The sequence below is a fragment of the Dreissena polymorpha genome, chromosome 16 (genome assembly GCF_020536995.1).
Source record: "Dreissena polymorpha isolate Duluth1 chromosome 16, UMN_Dpol_1.0, whole genome shotgun sequence".
NCBI lineage: Eukaryota > Metazoa > Mollusca > Bivalvia > Myida > Dreissenidae > Dreissena > Dreissena polymorpha.
The window spans coordinates 26742213-26760278 of NC_068370.1; the positions used below are offsets into that span (position 1 = coordinate 26742213).

The 18066-nt window shown below is 32.4% G+C and overlaps 1 protein-coding gene across 3 annotated transcripts in view; it reads left to right on the forward strand.

Moving 5' to 3' along the window:
• LOC127862534 (uncharacterized) overlaps positions 1-5430 on the forward strand; it is a 38623-nt gene extending 33193 nt beyond the window's left edge. For all 3 annotated transcript variants that reach the window (XM_052401699.1, XM_052401698.1, XM_052401697.1), the window contains 4 exons: positions 407-593; positions 2627-2824; positions 4007-4139; positions 4330-5430. In XM_052401699.1, the coding sequence (XP_052257659.1) occupies positions 407-593; positions 2627-2824; positions 4007-4139; positions 4330-4399 (588 nt within the window). In that variant the 3' untranslated portion in view covers positions 4400-5430. The remainder of the gene's footprint in view (positions 1-406; positions 594-2626; positions 2825-4006; positions 4140-4329) is intronic.
• Positions 5431-18066: the final 12636 nt, after the last annotated feature.

Below are 18066 nucleotides of genomic sequence, written 5' to 3' on the forward strand. Positions count from 1 at the left end.
TGATCTCTACGCCAAGTTTGAACATGGGCCATGGCGGGTCAAAAACTGGGTCACGGGGTAACTTAGTACGTTTTACACATTTAGCATGGTGTTCGCTCTCTAAATTCAAGTAGTTTTCATCCGATATTCACCACACTTGGTCAGAAGTTCTATCTAGGTGATGGGTCATGCCGGATTTAAAACTAGGTCACGGGGTCACTTAGTGCGTTTTTGTGAAGAAAACATGCAAAATTGTATGTGTCAATGCGGCATGTTTGGGTATTCGTCACGTCTGTGACAAAGCTCTAGTTTTAGGGTTTGTTATTGACTTAATATTTTATGTATCTATTATAACATGTAATTGATGTTAATATTTAGCCTAATTTAGTTGTGTAGGTAATAAAATTTATTTGAATTTTATCTTCAGATCAGAGCTATGTCTTCCCGAGAAAATATTACAGTAGAAAATGAAGATGACAAAAGTTTTGTTGCCAAAATCATTCAGATTTTACGTGGACGAAATGGACAACCAATTCAAAACATCGAGGAAATGAATGTCAACGATGCCAGCAATCAAATATTCCAAGCCATATATCGTTTACTGTTTCTTATAGGTATGAGAACCTCGATGGATAGCATATAAATCAGTGTAGTTTTTTATTAGACCTAATGGAAGTAGCTTTATTGTTTTTCACAAAAAAAAAATATATTAAACCTTTTAAAAATGTAACAGTTAAAACTGTGACCGCAACAAACGGAATATACATTAGTATACATTCCAATTGACGAATGACGACAGACGACCAAATAAGCTGTCGCGTATACACTTGGTAAGCATTGGAACCGGATGTTAGCCTATTTTGTAGTAAAACATATACAATGGCTCCATTTTAGCTCATTTAAAGACCAGAATCCGGTTCTTAACCAAGTGGATTTTAAAAATTGTTCTAACAGGGGCAAAACAAAGCCAATCATTGCATAAAGTTCAATACTTTTATGTTAATACTTGCATTTTGATTAGAAAGATGTGACTAGAAACACTTATTGCGAGATGTTAAGATGTCTGATCATACGCATTAGTTAAATAGTTATTTATGCGTACCCTCTGAAAGTTCCATAATAATATATATATAAAAAGATGTGTAAGTTGTCATTTGAGTGTTTTAATTATCTGTACATTTTTTATTGACCAATCGCATACATTATTATTTTTAATTCTGTTGTCAAAATTTCAAGTATGTAACGACAAAGGAAAATATGTCAGATTTAATCACATAATCATAGAACATTTTACAAATATTTTGTTTTGCTGGCGGAGTAATAAAATGAACTATTTTCTCAGAAATGGTACAAAAAATAATTTTAAGAGCCATTGCGCCAATAAAAATGTGTATTTTTTTCTCCAGTTACTGAGCACATGACGACATGATTACATTGTGTTAGTCGTTCATTGTATGTCGCGAATGATGCATTGACAACATTTACCTTCAACCATAAACAAACCAGAGGACATATGTATTGTCCGATCTTCATTAAACTTGGTCAGATGATTTATCCCAATGGTATGGGTCTAGTTTAAAACTGGTTCACGTAAAGTTTAAAGCTAGATCACTATGTCAAATTCAGTAACATTCTTATAAACACATTTTCATTACAGTCACCTGAACAATCCGTGCGTATTGTCAGCTTCTGTGATCGTTTTTTATCCGTTTATCGCCATAATTCGTAAGAGGCCACACATTTTAATATCCAATCTTCATGAGATTTAACATGTACATTTGTTCAAATAATATCTCACAAGTTCAAAAATTGTTCCGGTAAGTTTAAATACATAGCCACCCGGGGGTAGGGTAGTTTGCCTTAAATAGCTTGCATTTTCTTTTATGTCACATTTTGTGTCCGATCTGCATCTTAATTGCTCAGAATAATTGTTCTCCCGGCTGAGTTTGAAAATGGTTCAGGTTCTTTTAAAGCATGGTAATTAAAGGGTCACAGTTCCTTATATAACTTAAATGAAACTTCGTGAACACTGTAGAAAGCACATATTGTGTCCTATATTCACGAAACTTGCTTAGATTATTTGTTGTTATGGTATCTCGGCTAAATTAAAAAAATATCGGGTCCGTTGAAAAACATGGCCGACAGTCGCGATACACTTTCACTTATATGGCAAAAGTAAATCGCTGTGGACACTCTTTGGTCAATTATTTTCAAATTTACTTATAACCTATGTTCTTTTTATACCTCGGGTGACTTCGAAAATGATTCAGGTCCATTTGAAAACATAGACGCCAGGAGGCGTTGAAGTTTTCCCTATTTGGCTATTGCGAAAACGTGCACTACATCTTTATTTGAAAATCAAATTTAAAATTCACACGTTGTTATTGGCGATTACAGATTGGGAATTAGTTTCCCAATAAAATTAAAGTTTCATTATTCATAAATAAATAAATCGTTTTATTTTGTTAAAAGCTTGCGATGTTAAAATAGATCTTACATTTATTCAGGAAATGTGTAAGCATGTTTACTTAGGCTCGCTTAATAACCATATTCTGAAATTCGATTAATTACAAATTGCATGTAATAACAAATCGTGAGATTTTCTATAGGTTCAGGTTTTGATATTCTCATTCTTTTTTGTTTTAAGGAGATGTGTCCTGTCAGCAGTTGTTAACCGAGCTAGGACTTCGAAGAGAAACGTGTCACATCGGTGAAACTGAAAAGCTCGACGCCATTCATTTAGCTAATATAATCATAAGTTGGACCCATATATACCCAGGATGTTCAGAGGATACGTTTTTGAAACATGTCCACGAAATTGAGAAACGTTTGATCCGGGAATCTGGTAAGCTCTGTAAATGTTTGAAATCATGATTTTTTATGTCCCCGTTTCTATACTGGGGGACATATTGTTTTTGCCCTGTCTATTTGTTAGTTTGTTTGTGGGTTTGTTTGCGTCAAACTAAAACATTGGCCATAATTTGCAATATTAAAGATAGCAACTTGATATTTGGCATGTATGTTTATCTCATGGAGCTGCACACTTTGAGTGATGAAAGGTCAAGTAAAAGTCATCCTTCAAAGTCAAAGGTCAAATATATGGGGGGGGGACTTAGTGTTTCACAAACACATCTTATTTATCCCTATATTTGACTGAAAGTTTGAATAAAGATAACTTTGTCATAATATATAAAAAGCCTGCGAAAACTCTTTAATGTCAAATGATTTGTTTAGTTTTTCATCGGTAAAGTTGCTCAATATTTGTTCTCATGGTATCTAGGCCAAGATCGAAAATGGTACCGGTTCTTTTTAAAAACATGGTCGTCAAAGACTGGAGCGTGTTTTTTTTAAAAATAATATAACATAGATTAAAAATCACACTTTTGTCGTATAAATCGTGATCAGAACACTTAGTCTTATGATAGCTTCAAAATGGTACCAGTCCTTTGAAAAACATGGCCGACACTTTTCCCGATATGACTAAAGTGAGAACGTTTGGTCAATCTATAAGCCATACTTTTTTCTGATCTTTGTGACACTTGCCTAGAAAATGTGTGTTAATCATATCTCCAACTATTTCTGAATTAGTTCTGGTCAGGTTTGCATTTGCTCCGAATGTTCGTATTTATTTCTCGGCTGAGTTCTAAAATGGTAACGGAAACATAATACAAGCTTCGAAGAGCAGTTATGTTCTTATGGTTTCCGATGAGCAACATAAAGCATTTCACCTTCTTGTGATTGCCCTTGTATTTTAATAACAAAGGTTAAAATGACTTCAAATCAGTTTCATTTTGTAACGAAAAATGACAAACGATCAAAGCTGTGTCACTAATGTTTGCAACCATAATTCCTCTCACTTTGATCACCAATACTAGAAGGGACTTTACAATAAAATGGTTCAGTGAAATCCGCTTTGACAATAATGACGAAGGCATACTATCAATCCATATATTTATATTTTTTCTTCTTCTATATGAGGCTAATGTCTTCTAGATTTGCATAAAATATAACTTTTAAAACTTTGTAGAGATTTCTGGTACAACCAATGCTGAGTCTCCCGATACCGCAAAATCATCAAGCTTTGAATATTCCCATATGCAGAAAGAAACGCTTGAGATAGTGAAGCAAAATCACCAAATATTACAGGAATTGAGGGGAAGGTAATGCATATATTATATAATGATTCGAAAATCAATGCCACAATTCAGTTGTTGTATTGAGAATTTGGTACAAAATAGCAATTTACTACACGTGTAGAGCTGTTAAATTCTTCTCATACATATGTTTCTAAGCATACTTTATGATATGACGATGTCTTGAAGAAAAACATGGCTTAAATACAAATTGTAGATTACAACCACAGGAGGCATCTAGAGTTCCACGTGGTATGGCAGTGCAGGACACCGAAGTTCATGTGTGAATTCTCGTCTAATATAATGGAGTTGTATACAATGTTTCGTATAAGTTCTTGGTTTAGTTTTCTTGCCTGTCCAAAGGTTTATTAGCATGTTCATGGTAAGCGCAACAACGAGGTTCGTCTGGTAATAGTGCAATTGTTCAGTTGCCTTCCAAAACGTTATCAAAATTATCGATTTCTTATGCAAAATGGAGTTTAATCTTTATTGTATATTATTTCTGTAATTTTAAATAAAAATGTGTATTATTTCTTAGCGTGAATTTATCACGTTTTCGATCGAATTGCTTTAATCTTTGAACAAATGATTGCATTTCTTACTACATATTGTAAAATAATTTGATAATGTCAGTTTTTATGTAGATGATATTGCATTTTGTTGATCTCGGTAGATAATCGATACGTAATCACTCGTGATTACAGAAAAAATATTTTCTATGGTCATGAATGAATAAAAGTTGAAAGTTTACTTAAACTCGCAAAATTTTCTTTTAATTTCCACCGCTTATTAACATTTTGAAGGAGTTCAGCGGGCGCATTTCGCTTGAATCATTACGTCATGACGTGAAAAACACTAAGTCATTTCACATTAAACTGCAAAAAAAATAAATATAATTTTATATAATTTTTATTATTTTTTGTTATAAACAATGATCTTTTTTTAAATCACTGTACTATTGATTCGATATAAACCAACGAAACGCATTAATTAAACAATATTTTAAAGGTCACTTTAAAACTCGTGGAACAATTAAAAAGTTAGTCCGGCTGCAATTAAAGCGGCAAACTCATAGCCCTGAACGGATATTGACTGACAACGGGTTTTGGCTGATGGTTAATTCCAGTGAGCCCGTTCATTTATTAGTTTTTTACCGGACATATTAAACACCTATTCTTATCCATAAATGAAAATGAATGTAAATGGTTATGCTCTAAAAGAATGCTGTCACTCCATCATAAACGAAGGTAGTTTTTCAGAAATTGAAGTGTTATATTGTATAATATATGTATATAATATAATAATCTTTAAACGCTGACGTTTGTATTAAATGATTTGATTTTGTTATGCGGTTTATAACAATTATCAAAGCACTGAAATGTATCCAGGTCACTATTGCCTAATATTGACCCCAACTAAAAAATCACAATTGGGTGTGGGTTTTGTTTAGAATCGCAACGTAATATCAAAGTAACAAATTAATTATGCATTTTCAAAATAAATTCCACAAATGTTAACTATGATAAGACGGCGTGTCACAAGAACAACCCCGTATCCCTGACTCAATTGTAAAATACCGAATATACAGAGCCGAAATGTAACTTAAGCTGAACATGGGGTTTCATACAGCTTAGACAAATATTGATGAGGATTAGTGAATTACCTCAGTAAGGCGGGATTTGGTATTTAAATTAATATTTATAAAACTAGAACTTTAAAGTGAAAATTTAATCGAAAAAAAAGCATTCTCATTTGACCATGAATTTTATTATATAATGTGCTTTATGTATTTACATTAATAAATCTCGGGCATTGCATAAGATAATAAAATATAAAATATGATATATGTTGAAAGATTTAATCCCGAAAAGGTTTGAACTCCTGATTTAGGCAATCACACTGAAGACTAAACAGTTACTGTTCTTGATCACTGTATTTTTCCTTAAACTCATCTAATCATTTAACAGTAAATACTTCAGTGTTCAAATTAAAATATTATTGTAAAATAAGATTAAGGGAGATTTTTAAAATTGAAAAGCTCAAATATTTACTATGAAATTAAATATAATTTAAAATTATAAAAATAAATAAAATATAAATAAAATAAAAAATATTATATACAATAAATAATAAAATAAGGGAAGATAATTGAAAAACTACGGCCGAAAGATTTATGGTTATGTTCACTGCGCTTCTCCTAGTTGCCATCTGTTTATATTTCTAGTTTTAAGTAAATCCCTTCAGTAGATTTAGAGTTATTCTCCGGACAAACATTTACTTTTACTGCTGCAACACTCTATGGTGTCAAAAGCAATTGTGTGTTCATGAATTGTGACTATAGTGATGATGATCACCTGTTCACCTTATACATTTAACATATATAACACTGAATTGGATTAATTGGTGGGTCACAAAACCGAACGCAATTTAGTGTTAAACACCTGAGTTGAGTTGATACCAATATGAGATTATTTTAACACAGACCGTAGGCAAACAACCAAACCACACTGCTGCAGCGGTACTATCGAGAGAGACCCTATTAAGGGGCTTGACTTAACCGACAATTCTTGATGTTTGCGACACCGTTGGAATGTGTGTGTTTTGCCATTGACAATGGTTTGCGTTTTCATGTTTTCATAATTCATGCTTTTTTATTGTTCTAACCGGTAAACTATTTGTATAATTGGCGTTACACAGCCGAAATCCGAAGAGATATAAGCAATTCTTATGGTATAAAATATCCAGTTAATCCAATTCACATGCGTAAAAAATTAACAGTAATCGTTTGATCTATTTTTTTTCATTTATATTGCGTTGTTTCTAAAAATAGGCATTAATAACACTCACATGCACACGTGAACACATGTACGCACACTCAAATTAACATTATAACGTAACATGCTGCTATTAATTATAAAAAAAACAAACAAAAAAAAAAACAACAAAAAAAAACACACAAACAAGAAAACAATTTAAAAAACATTAACTGTTTTTGTGTTAAGATGACATATTCAAGCAAACAAATCAACAAACGTTGTTTAATGTTAAAACGAATAATAATACTCGTACATGTAATATAAGACGGGATTATTGAATGTTGTCAAAACCATGGGTACTAACATCTTCATACATTGAGCCATTTGTTCACCGAAAATTATATATTTTAAATACATTTTACTTAAAATTTCTTGTTTTTTTTTTTTTAAACGGTTGTTTCCCCAGTCTCCAGCGTCAAAACGTTGTTGACAAACGTTAATCGTTGATAAAGAAAACAATGTGCAAACATTGATTTCATCTTCGTATGCGATATGTATATGCGAGTTAGTGAAAAGTAAAAGATTGTTAGTTGTATAATCGTGAGGTTACTGTTTTGATTGAACATAATATAAACAATTAATCTTTTTAGAAAAGAAATTTTGCGTAGACTTTTGTATTTTTGACTTTTTTCTTTAATAAAGAACAGCCGAGCAAACACGAGTATAATCTTATGAAACATTTGAAAAGTGGATTTCCAAATATGGCAACGTTAACTACAGTTTTTCGGAGAAGGTATACCAGTAGTTCAAGATGTACCAATCAAAAGCCAGTCAACACAGCCCTGCGCTATTTTTAGAAGGAAACTCTCTTGGAACGTTTTAATCGACCGAAATGAATAATTATTGATTAACATTCCGATAACCTATGTTTAACTTTATTAAACTGTTTACATTATTGCATGTTATACCGTCAATGTAAATGTCCAAATTCATTCAAGAGTTATTGGTACACATGTTACGATTGTTGAAAGTTTGCATTCTGTTTCACTTGAAAAGTTGGGTACTCAGTTTTTACGCTGCATTTAATTAATACAAGACAACTAGGTCAAACCCCATCTTAGAAGTTAAACCAAATAAGCGTCATACTTGTATGGCATATTTTAGGCAATTCTAGCTTTAATACCTTATTTGACATAACCTAAACTAAGATCTGTCGTGGTTAACCAGGGCTTGTTATGCATTGGTTTAGAAAGTAGGGTATTCACAGTGCACTCCAGGTCGTCACCCACTGCATGTGGTGCCTATACCCACTTCACCCGACCATAAATATACAATACAAATTGCATTTTTTTTTCGAAACAACGCTGTCGACTACGATTGCAAAACTGATCCGGAACGAGACTATTAATGACCTTGCATTTACTCGACTTTATATGTACGATCTGATCAGATTTAAAAAAAAGACAAATTGTTTATAACTTTCAATTAATTATACATACTAAAATATTATTGATAGTATAGTATTGATTTGATTTCATTGTTAGTCTCGTTCATGTTCTCTAATGATTTTGCTTTAACCTCTAATAAAATAGCATGTTAAACCCCAATATTAAAAAATATATAATGGTGGCAGCGTGTTTACATATTTAGCAAATCAAAAAACACTTAAAGGGGCCTTTTCACGCTTGGGTAAATTGACAAAATTGAAAAAGTTGTTTCAGATTCGCAAATTTTCGTTTTAGTTATGATATTTGTGAGGAAACAGTAACACTGAACATTTACCATGCTCTAAAATAGCCATTCTATGCATCTTTTGACGATTAAAAAACCTGAAAATTATACAGCGTTGCAACGCGAAACGAATTAATAATTTGGAGAGTTCTGTTGTTGTCGATATATTTTGTATAACTACGATGATTGGTTACATAAAGTATAAAATGCGCCCTACATTGTATCTGGAAGGATGGCCGAGAGGTCTAAATGTGAGACTTTTTACTCCAGGACTCCAGGGGTCAGTGGTTCGAGCCCTGCTGAGGGTTACCTTTTTTTTTTAAATTTTATTCTTGATTTTGTACTGGAATTTTTTTAGATCCAATGTTAACATTTATCAATACAAAGCATTTAATGACAAACTTCAACAAATGCCAAAATCTGTGAAAAGGTCCCTTTAAAAAATTATAACGAAACTCCTCATACATTACCAGGAGATTTTCTGTTTTCCGCTGTTAACACCAATATGAATCAATGAATTATTTGAACTATGTCTAAAGTTATCCATGTCAGTAATGGTAGACGACATATGCTTATTGTATTACTAAAACATGTTATGTTAATTTCTGTGTCATAGTTATGGAGCATGTTCCAGGGAAATATTTTGCACCGTAAACTACATTACATGTATAAACATTAATAATAATTGTTAAAGATAAAAAAGCATAAAATAATAAAACACACAAATATTTATTCAATAACAACATTATGTTAATAAAAAGGTAAATTTGGATTCGAATATAGATACATGTATTTCCAAAGTACATTAAGTAATGCAATGTTTATTGCATTTATCATAAGGTGATAGGATAAAAACATAGCATATGAAAATACACTCATTAAATCAATATAACACAAAAATGACGTGTATATTGTTTAAGTTCAAATAAAATATTGGCCCGACATCGCCAAACGGTTATTAGGTTTAAGAGTAAAAAATAGACTAAGAACCAAGAAAAAGACGATGAGTATTTTAATTTATACAGCCTTGAAATCTTTCTTACCGGTATTCCATAAATAAGTATTGTTAGAAAACAAGTGTTATAACCGTTTCGCATTGAACGTTGTGTTACCATTAGAACATTACATTTTTAAGAATATTCTTTATTTTTAGAAGTATAAGAATTAGTTGGGGAATACGGCCCGTTTTCACAAAACACAAAAGGTCTACGTTAGACATTAGTTTCACTTCTTTATATTGAATTGCACAACAGTTTGATGTGTGCTTCGTGGATGCAGGAGCGTGTATCCCCGTACACATCTTCGATGTTGTTATATTTTCAGCCTTCAGTTTTACTTCTTTATAATGAGAACACACACTTTTTAAAGTAACATAAATACTAAAAATCAACGAATATTTCGCAAAATATATCGTAAAATAAAGTTAACATATAGCAAATCAGTCTTCCGTATATTGATATTTTGGCTAGTGAGTGTTAATTGGCTTTTAAGCAGAAAGATATAGGTGGGAAATGATACACAATAGCAAGTAAATTGTGTTTGTGTCAATTCACGTCAGCAGCCTTGTAAATATGAATAGCATATCATATCGCAATCGGCATATCAGTTCGTATTTTTGGCTGAGTCACAAAACAGAGCATCGACTTTTTGCCACCGTTGAACTGTTCTTGCAGTCTTACTCTTCGTTTGTTTGCATGCGCACACCAAAACAATCGATACTCTTTAAGTAATGGAATTATTTAGCGTTGAAACTTATATACATTTCAACGGATTATATTTATATATGCGAAGTTACAGTCTATTAATAAAGGCCAATCGAAACCGAATCACCCAAAAATAGACCACAATTCGTATCTTTCCTCCATAGACCTATTCTGTATACACAACAGGAAGACAATCGACTATTCGACATTGTTCGCCGACTGTGCGAATAAACACGACATAAATATTAAGTGAAATCGGGTTTTGTCGATAAATTTGTCTGGAACCCTTGCCTTGGCCTTGAAATCATTTAGTGAACTCATGTTGTTGGACTTAAAGTACTCAAAGAAAATGACGCACTCGTCTGAATGGTACGTTCACATGATGTCTTGCCATTTACGACCCCTGATGCTCATAAATGATTCGTTTCTAATAAAATGCAAGATTGTTAAATAAACTTTTGTAAGCTTCCCATTCAGTCGTCACATGAGCTCTTAATGCTTTCGACACACATATGAACTTGTCGTATCGTGTTTTTTTATTAATATGAATTTGACTACCCAATCACAAATACGTTCATTCATTTTTATTCACAAAGTTCAACTTTTGTAGAGCATACTTGGTTCATTCGGGTTCGCATTCGGATTCGCGAGCATAGACCGTGACACTCGTTGCTTTCTACTCACTATTTCGATTAATGGTCTCGGACAGAATTTCGTTTTCATATTTACACACCAGCGCAGAGTTTGTATGCAAACCTCCTTTAAACTGGGAGGTCAAATGACGTGTAGCACGCTCATTTATTTTATAACGTGCCCTTTTTTTTGTGGTCTTCCGCCTCAGTGAAAGCGTCTGTTTCATTCCAACACTGATTGTTAACTGACTGTTATCTAGTTAACTGATTCTTTACGAATATTGAATGGCATTACGATGTGAACGCACCCCAGGGCTTAAAGTACAAGTTATTAGAGTTTAATCACTCACTTGCTCTGAGACAGATTACAAGTTATCAGAGTTTAGCCACTCACTTGCTCTGAGACAGATTACAAGTTATCAGAGTTTAATCACTCACTTGCTCAGAGACAGATTACAAGGTATCAGAGATTAGTCACTCACTTGCTCAAGTTATCAGAGTTTAGTCACTCACTTGCACAGAGCCAGATTACAAGTTATTTCAGAGATTAGTCACTCACTTGCTCAGAGACAGATTAAGTTATCAGAGATTAGTCACTCACTTGCTCAGAGACCACCTCGACTGTTTTGTTGCACAAGCAAAGATGTTATGCACGGGATTGTTATCTGCACCCACAAAGGACCTCCACAATCATATCTTGTACTTCTTATATATATGTACGCTGTCTGTTGGAGTTGGTTCTTCTCAACGTTTAGGGACAGAGTAAACGGAAATGCACACCGCATCATAAAACCTTATAACTTTATTCTTTTTATAAATGATTAAATACATAATCTTGTAAGATAACTCAACAAGTATTTCTTGTATGCTATTTAATTATTGAATAGCGTAACATTGTCGGAGAATATTGTTATATACTTTGTAAACAAAATTATGTTAAATTTGATAAACGGAAACCAATATGGCGCTATAAATATCTACGGTAATCATATATGCGATCGTATATGCTATATTTTGTAAGAAATGGATTATTCCGTGTTTAAAAATATAATTCTAAAAATAGCCTTCGATTAGCCGAAACCGAAAGTTATGTTCATGACACGATCATGCTGAATTAATAAACAGGAAATATTAAATATACACACGTATATATATATATATATATATATACGGCATTTCATCCCCATATGTTTCAATTTGTTTACATTTTTATTGAGACTCGAAGAATGTTACCACCGAAAGAGGACTAGTATTTTTGAAAACAAGCCACAAGATGCCTGTACCACGTGACTTTAGCGGCTATGTGTGGGAAAAACTGTAGTCAACAAAGCATCGCTTCAGGTAACGTTTATGACGATGCTGCGAAGCAGCTCGTCTAAGTTATCTTTGCATGAAAAATTCTTCACAATGGCGACCTATGTAAAAGACCGAGCCAGTCCGATTGAGATAGCTCGATTTTTCTAATCGGCATACCTCGCTGATTATCATTGAAAATTGTAAAGGAAGCTCAGCTATAAATAGGAAAGCATATTCTGGGAAAGAGATTTAATAATAGTTTGAAAACATTAATTTTAAATCAGTTATATTCAATCCATTATATGTTTATAGATCAATGAAACAACTATGCATTTTCTGTATTGTCTTTGACATTTGTCCTGATTTTGTAAATAAAGTGCGAATGAAAACGTGTATAATTAACGTTTAACGCGATCATGAGTGTAAAGAAAACGAATTATTTCGAACCTGCCATTTGTAAACGTTATAGCGAATATGGTATATAAACAACATAATAGCCGTACGATATCTATGAAACTCGCTTTTACGCGTGCTTTCTCATTTTGCATATTTAATAATCTTTTCAAACAGAAATTACAGAGCCACATCAGTGCACATACTATGTTTGATCATTCATAAGTGTGTTGAATATTGTTTGCTGTTTTAAACACATATTAGGTCATATCGCGGAGATTTAGTTAACCTCACCATGTGTTCATGGGCGAACTCACGTATTCACGACTATGTGCTCATGCCTACTTTCGGGAATCATCATAAAAGTATTGTCGTACTTAACGAAAAATCATGCCTAAGCTTATTGAATTAGAGAAAAAACAATAATCAAAAGAGAAAAAATTATATGTTCATACACATGGGCATGTGAAATCACATCCGTACGCAATTATCATTAACTAAGGAAAGGAAACAACGAAATATAAAGTTTGGTATAATATACTTGTGAAATTAAAGAGCATGGTGTAATTAAAGAGCATGTCAAGTTTTGAATATATCTGCTGAAACGTAATGTTATGACCCACACATGTTTTACTGTAACAAAACGTTTTTTAAGATAAGTGGTACAGAAAATACACGTCGATTATTTTTTTTTAAAGATATTTCTTGTTATATTTGATCAAGAATGTAACCCGCCTCCCAGATTCGCTGAATGGTTCAGGTTCCCCACGGGTACTACTTCCCCGTTCCCCCCAAATGTTATTTCGTACCCAAATTTATTTTCGTACCCAAATTTTTTTTCCTACTCAATTTCTTTTCCTAGACAATTTTTTTTCTTAACCAAATTTTTGTTCGTACCCAATTTTTTTTGGCATATTTTTTGTACCCAAAATTTTCGTACACATGTTTTTTCTTACCCAAAATGTTCGTACCCACATACACAATTGTGGTGATGTAGATAAACTTAAATTGATGCTTTTATATCCATCCGTTTTAAAAGCATTGTCACACCAGTACTGTCAGTACTTTGATTAATTATTTATTCATTAATTCAAAACCATTTACAAAAAAACAAAGACGAGTGCCCGGTCATTGTTAAAATACACAACTTTGTTAAGTTTGCGCGAAATTAATTAAGTATGTTTTCCAAATAGTGCAACCGCGTGTTTGAAAACGCACGAAGTGAAATGCTTTGTGGTATCTTTTTATTCAATCAACAAAAACGTTCATTATAATATTGTCGAAGGTTTAAAAAATAGGGCGGACTTTGTAATTCTTCAAAGAGAAGCTACGTACATTGTATGTTTACGCAAATACATCTGATTCGGAGAGTGTGTATACAAAGTTAATAATGCTATGTGTGGGACACATTTTTGAAATGCTATGTGTGGTATACAAACTAAACCACAGGTGGTTAGCGTGTGGCTATGATATGAATTAGTGAAAACATCATTTTTGAATGATGAATAATCATATTATAACGAAAAGTCAAATTTTCTGAAAAAATATTTCACTATCAAATATATATATATATATAACACGGTTTTCAACTCAAAATCACCCGAAAACGGGGTGCATCACTTTGAACAACTATAACTTCATCAATTGTGCAGAGATTTTCATGAACCCGGTCTTAAACAACGCAGAAATAAATTTCCGTTCTGGAAATGTATATATCTTGTTATATTTCTTCACATGCTGGGTCAAATTTTAAGAAATATACGATATACAATTCGCGTGACCTACTTAACAGCGATCAGACAGGATTTATGAATGAAATCTCCAGGTGTAAAGACAAACCTTCGCATTGGACCAATGAAATCACTTGTGTGTTTAAAATGTCAGTTAGTTGAAATGTATGTAAATGTATGTTTCAAACGGCGCTGGACAGTTAGTTTTGATGCATAATTCAACGGCAAGCACGGTAAGAATTTTTTCATACGTTTAATTGAATTATCGTATCGAGGTCCGTGAACTTTGCAGGGAAAATGCCATTTACTCCGTGAAGATTTTAGTCTTAGATCCTGTCTGATCGATGTTAAGTGGGTCACGCGAGTTGTGTATCGTGTTATTTCTTAAAAGGTGACCTAGTATTTGTAAAAATATTGCAAGACATGTACATTTCCAGAAAGGAAATTCATTTATGCGTTGAATAACACAGAGATCGTGAAAATCCCTGCAAAATTGATGAAGTAATGGCTGTTCAAAACGATGCACCCTTTTTTTCGAGTGATTTCGAGTTGAATACCTTGTTATGTATATATTTGATAGTGAATTTTTTTTCAGAAAAAAAAAATAATAATAATAATAAAATCTTTATTTAAAGAAGATAGACTTGTTAAGAAATACATCAGATGAAATTCCATAATATGCAATTTATATAATACATTTCTTATTTTCAACAAGGTCTTCTAACAAGATACAATTTACAACAAATACAACATATTTCATCTTGAGCAATAAGAACAAAACATAAAGAATCATATATGCATACACATATAATGATATATATTATAATTAAAAACAAATGACAGACATAAAACTACAATAACCATTTATGCAAGAACAGTATTTAAACATTAAACTAATGTTATTTACTAAAACAACATGAAGCATGTTCAGTTTATTTCATAAAGTGTGGAAGAAAGATAAGCTTTTAATTTTTTCTTAAATGTAATTAAATTGTTTGTTTGACGTATAGATTGGGGTAACGAATTCCAAATTGTTTTGCTAGAAAATTCAAACGATTGTTTGAAATAGTTTGTTTTGGGTATTCGCACTAGCTTTAAATCCCCCTTTTCGCAAGATCGCAAGTTATAGTGAATATTTTGTGAAGGTGTCAAAAGGTCACGTATGTATGTTGGGGTTTGATTGTGAAATGCTTTAAATACAATAACTGACATGAAATAGTGATTACGCTGTTCGAAAGTCAACCATTTTAGATCTTTAAATAGTGTTTTTGAATTAGTGTTGTACTTTTTATTTAAAATATGTGCACCACAACGCTTTTGTATTTTGACTATTCTATTAATTTCCGTTTTGGCCGCTGAACCCCAGGTAACGCATGCGTAGTCGGATATAGGTGAGATATGACCATTATAGAAGAGCTTACGCATTTCAAGGGTTAAATATGGTTTTATTTTTTGCAAAAGAAACATTCGTGATGACATTTTTGAACAAACGCTGTTAATGTGTAGTTTCCAAGATAGAGTATTGTCAATATAAAGGCCAAGAAGTTTTTGACAATTTACTGTTTTGATCACCGTATCTGAAATTTTAAGTTTTAGATCTGTCATGTTTTGAGCTTTCCGTTTTGACCCTAATACCATACAAGTAGTTTTTAGTGGATTAATAATCATGTTATTAGTTTGGCACCAATCATTTACAATTGAAAGATTTGTTTGTAGCTTATTTTGAAGTGTTTGAATATTTGTTCCCACAGTGTGCAATGTTGTATCATCAGCATACATTGCAGAATCACATGTAAGATCTAGCGAAAGATCATTAACGTAAATAAGAAATAGAAGAGGTCCTAAAATAGATCCTTGGGGAACACCAGCAATGATGCTTTTACAAGTAGAGGTAGTGTTTTCTGCTTTGATAAACTGAAATCGATTGCGGAGATATGAAGAAAATAGGTCGCATGACCTATCATTAAAATGATAAAGTTTTAATTTGTGTAAAAGAACCCTATGGTCCACAAGATCAAATGCTTTTTTAAAATCCAAGAAAATTGTACCTACCAGATTTCCATTATCAATTTGTTTAAGCCATGAATCAACTATATTAATCAATGCTGTTTGACAAGAATGATATTTGCGAAAACCCGACTGGGTTTTGTTTAATAGACTTGTAGATTCTAGATATATATGCAATTGTTTAGCTATATGCTTTTCAAATATTTTAGATATAGTAGGTAAAAGTGATATTGGTCTATAATTATTGGGATCTTCTACCGATCCACCCTTATATAAAGGTATTACGTTTGCAATTTTAAGCATGTCGGGAAAAGTTCCATGTGATATACAGTTATTTATAAGAGCAGTGATTGGTTGTATAATGAAATCTTTGCAAAGTTTAATAATGCTGGGTCCTATACCATCAGCCCCAGCAGATTTGTTTGAATGAAGTTGATTAATTAAAGTACTAACTTCTGATGTGGTAATAAACTGAACAGAGAAATGCTTAGACTCTAGCTTAGCATCTAGATATGTTTTTAGTGAGTGGAAATCGTGTTCAGCAAATTTAGTCTTTTTAATAAGTTTCGAGATGTCAACAAAGTGATCATTAAGTGCATTAGCTACATTTGTTTTACCAGATATTATCCGATCATCCTTCCTTATTACATTTGGCAAAATAGAGGATTCTGTGTGTTCATTTGATGCTAATTTAATAGTTTTTCAGAGCGATTTCGCACTTGTTCTGTTTTGTACCGCATTCGAAAAATATTCTTTTTTAGCCATTTTGATTGCACTGTTACATTTATTACGCCACAACTTATATTGTGGCCAATTAGATTCACGTTTATATTTATCCCTTAAAGACCTTGCTTGTTTTACGTTTTCGTTGTACCAACCAGGTTGTTGTAATCTCTTCACTTTTTTATATTTGATAGGGGCATTCTTATTAAGGACTGAGTTTAATATGTTATAAAATACTTCAAATGCCTCATTAGCATCCTCTATTGTTTCAACCATATCAAAATTAGCATTTGCTAAGTCATTTTGAAAATTGATTTCATTAAATTTGTTAAAACATCTGTACTTAATAATTTTATGATCATCTGTTTTAACAATTTTACCTTTGACGCTTAATGTAAAAACTACTGGGTAATGGTCACTTATGCCTATTTTTGGTATGATTACCTCAGAAATGTTGTCATATTTTGAATACAAATGGTCTAATATTGATGATGAACGTTCCGTAACCCTTGTTGGAAAAGACACGTGTTGTTTTAAATTAAAATCAGTGATAAGTTTTTCCCATTTCTTATTGTTAAATATGTTTTGGCTTAAACAGTGAAAATTAAAATCCCCGGTTGAATACATATTACAATCTTCCATGTCTGCCTTATTTATCTGTAATTCAAATGAGTCAATCCAAGATTGAGGGCTATTTGGTGGGCGATAAACAAAGTTAATTAGATATGGTTTGTACTTTACAATGTTGATTTGTAGCCAAATAGATTCAATATCGTCACTTTCTAAATCATGTCTACGTACAAAAGAGATGCTATCTTTTATATAAACTATTATACCGCCTCCAGCAGAAATAGCCCTATCACGTCTTACAATGCTGTAACCGGAAATGGATATTGTATTAATCTCCGTTTTATCATTTAAAAATGTTTCACAAAAGCCTACTATATCTAAAGAACTATTTTTGTGTAAGTAAACACGAATTT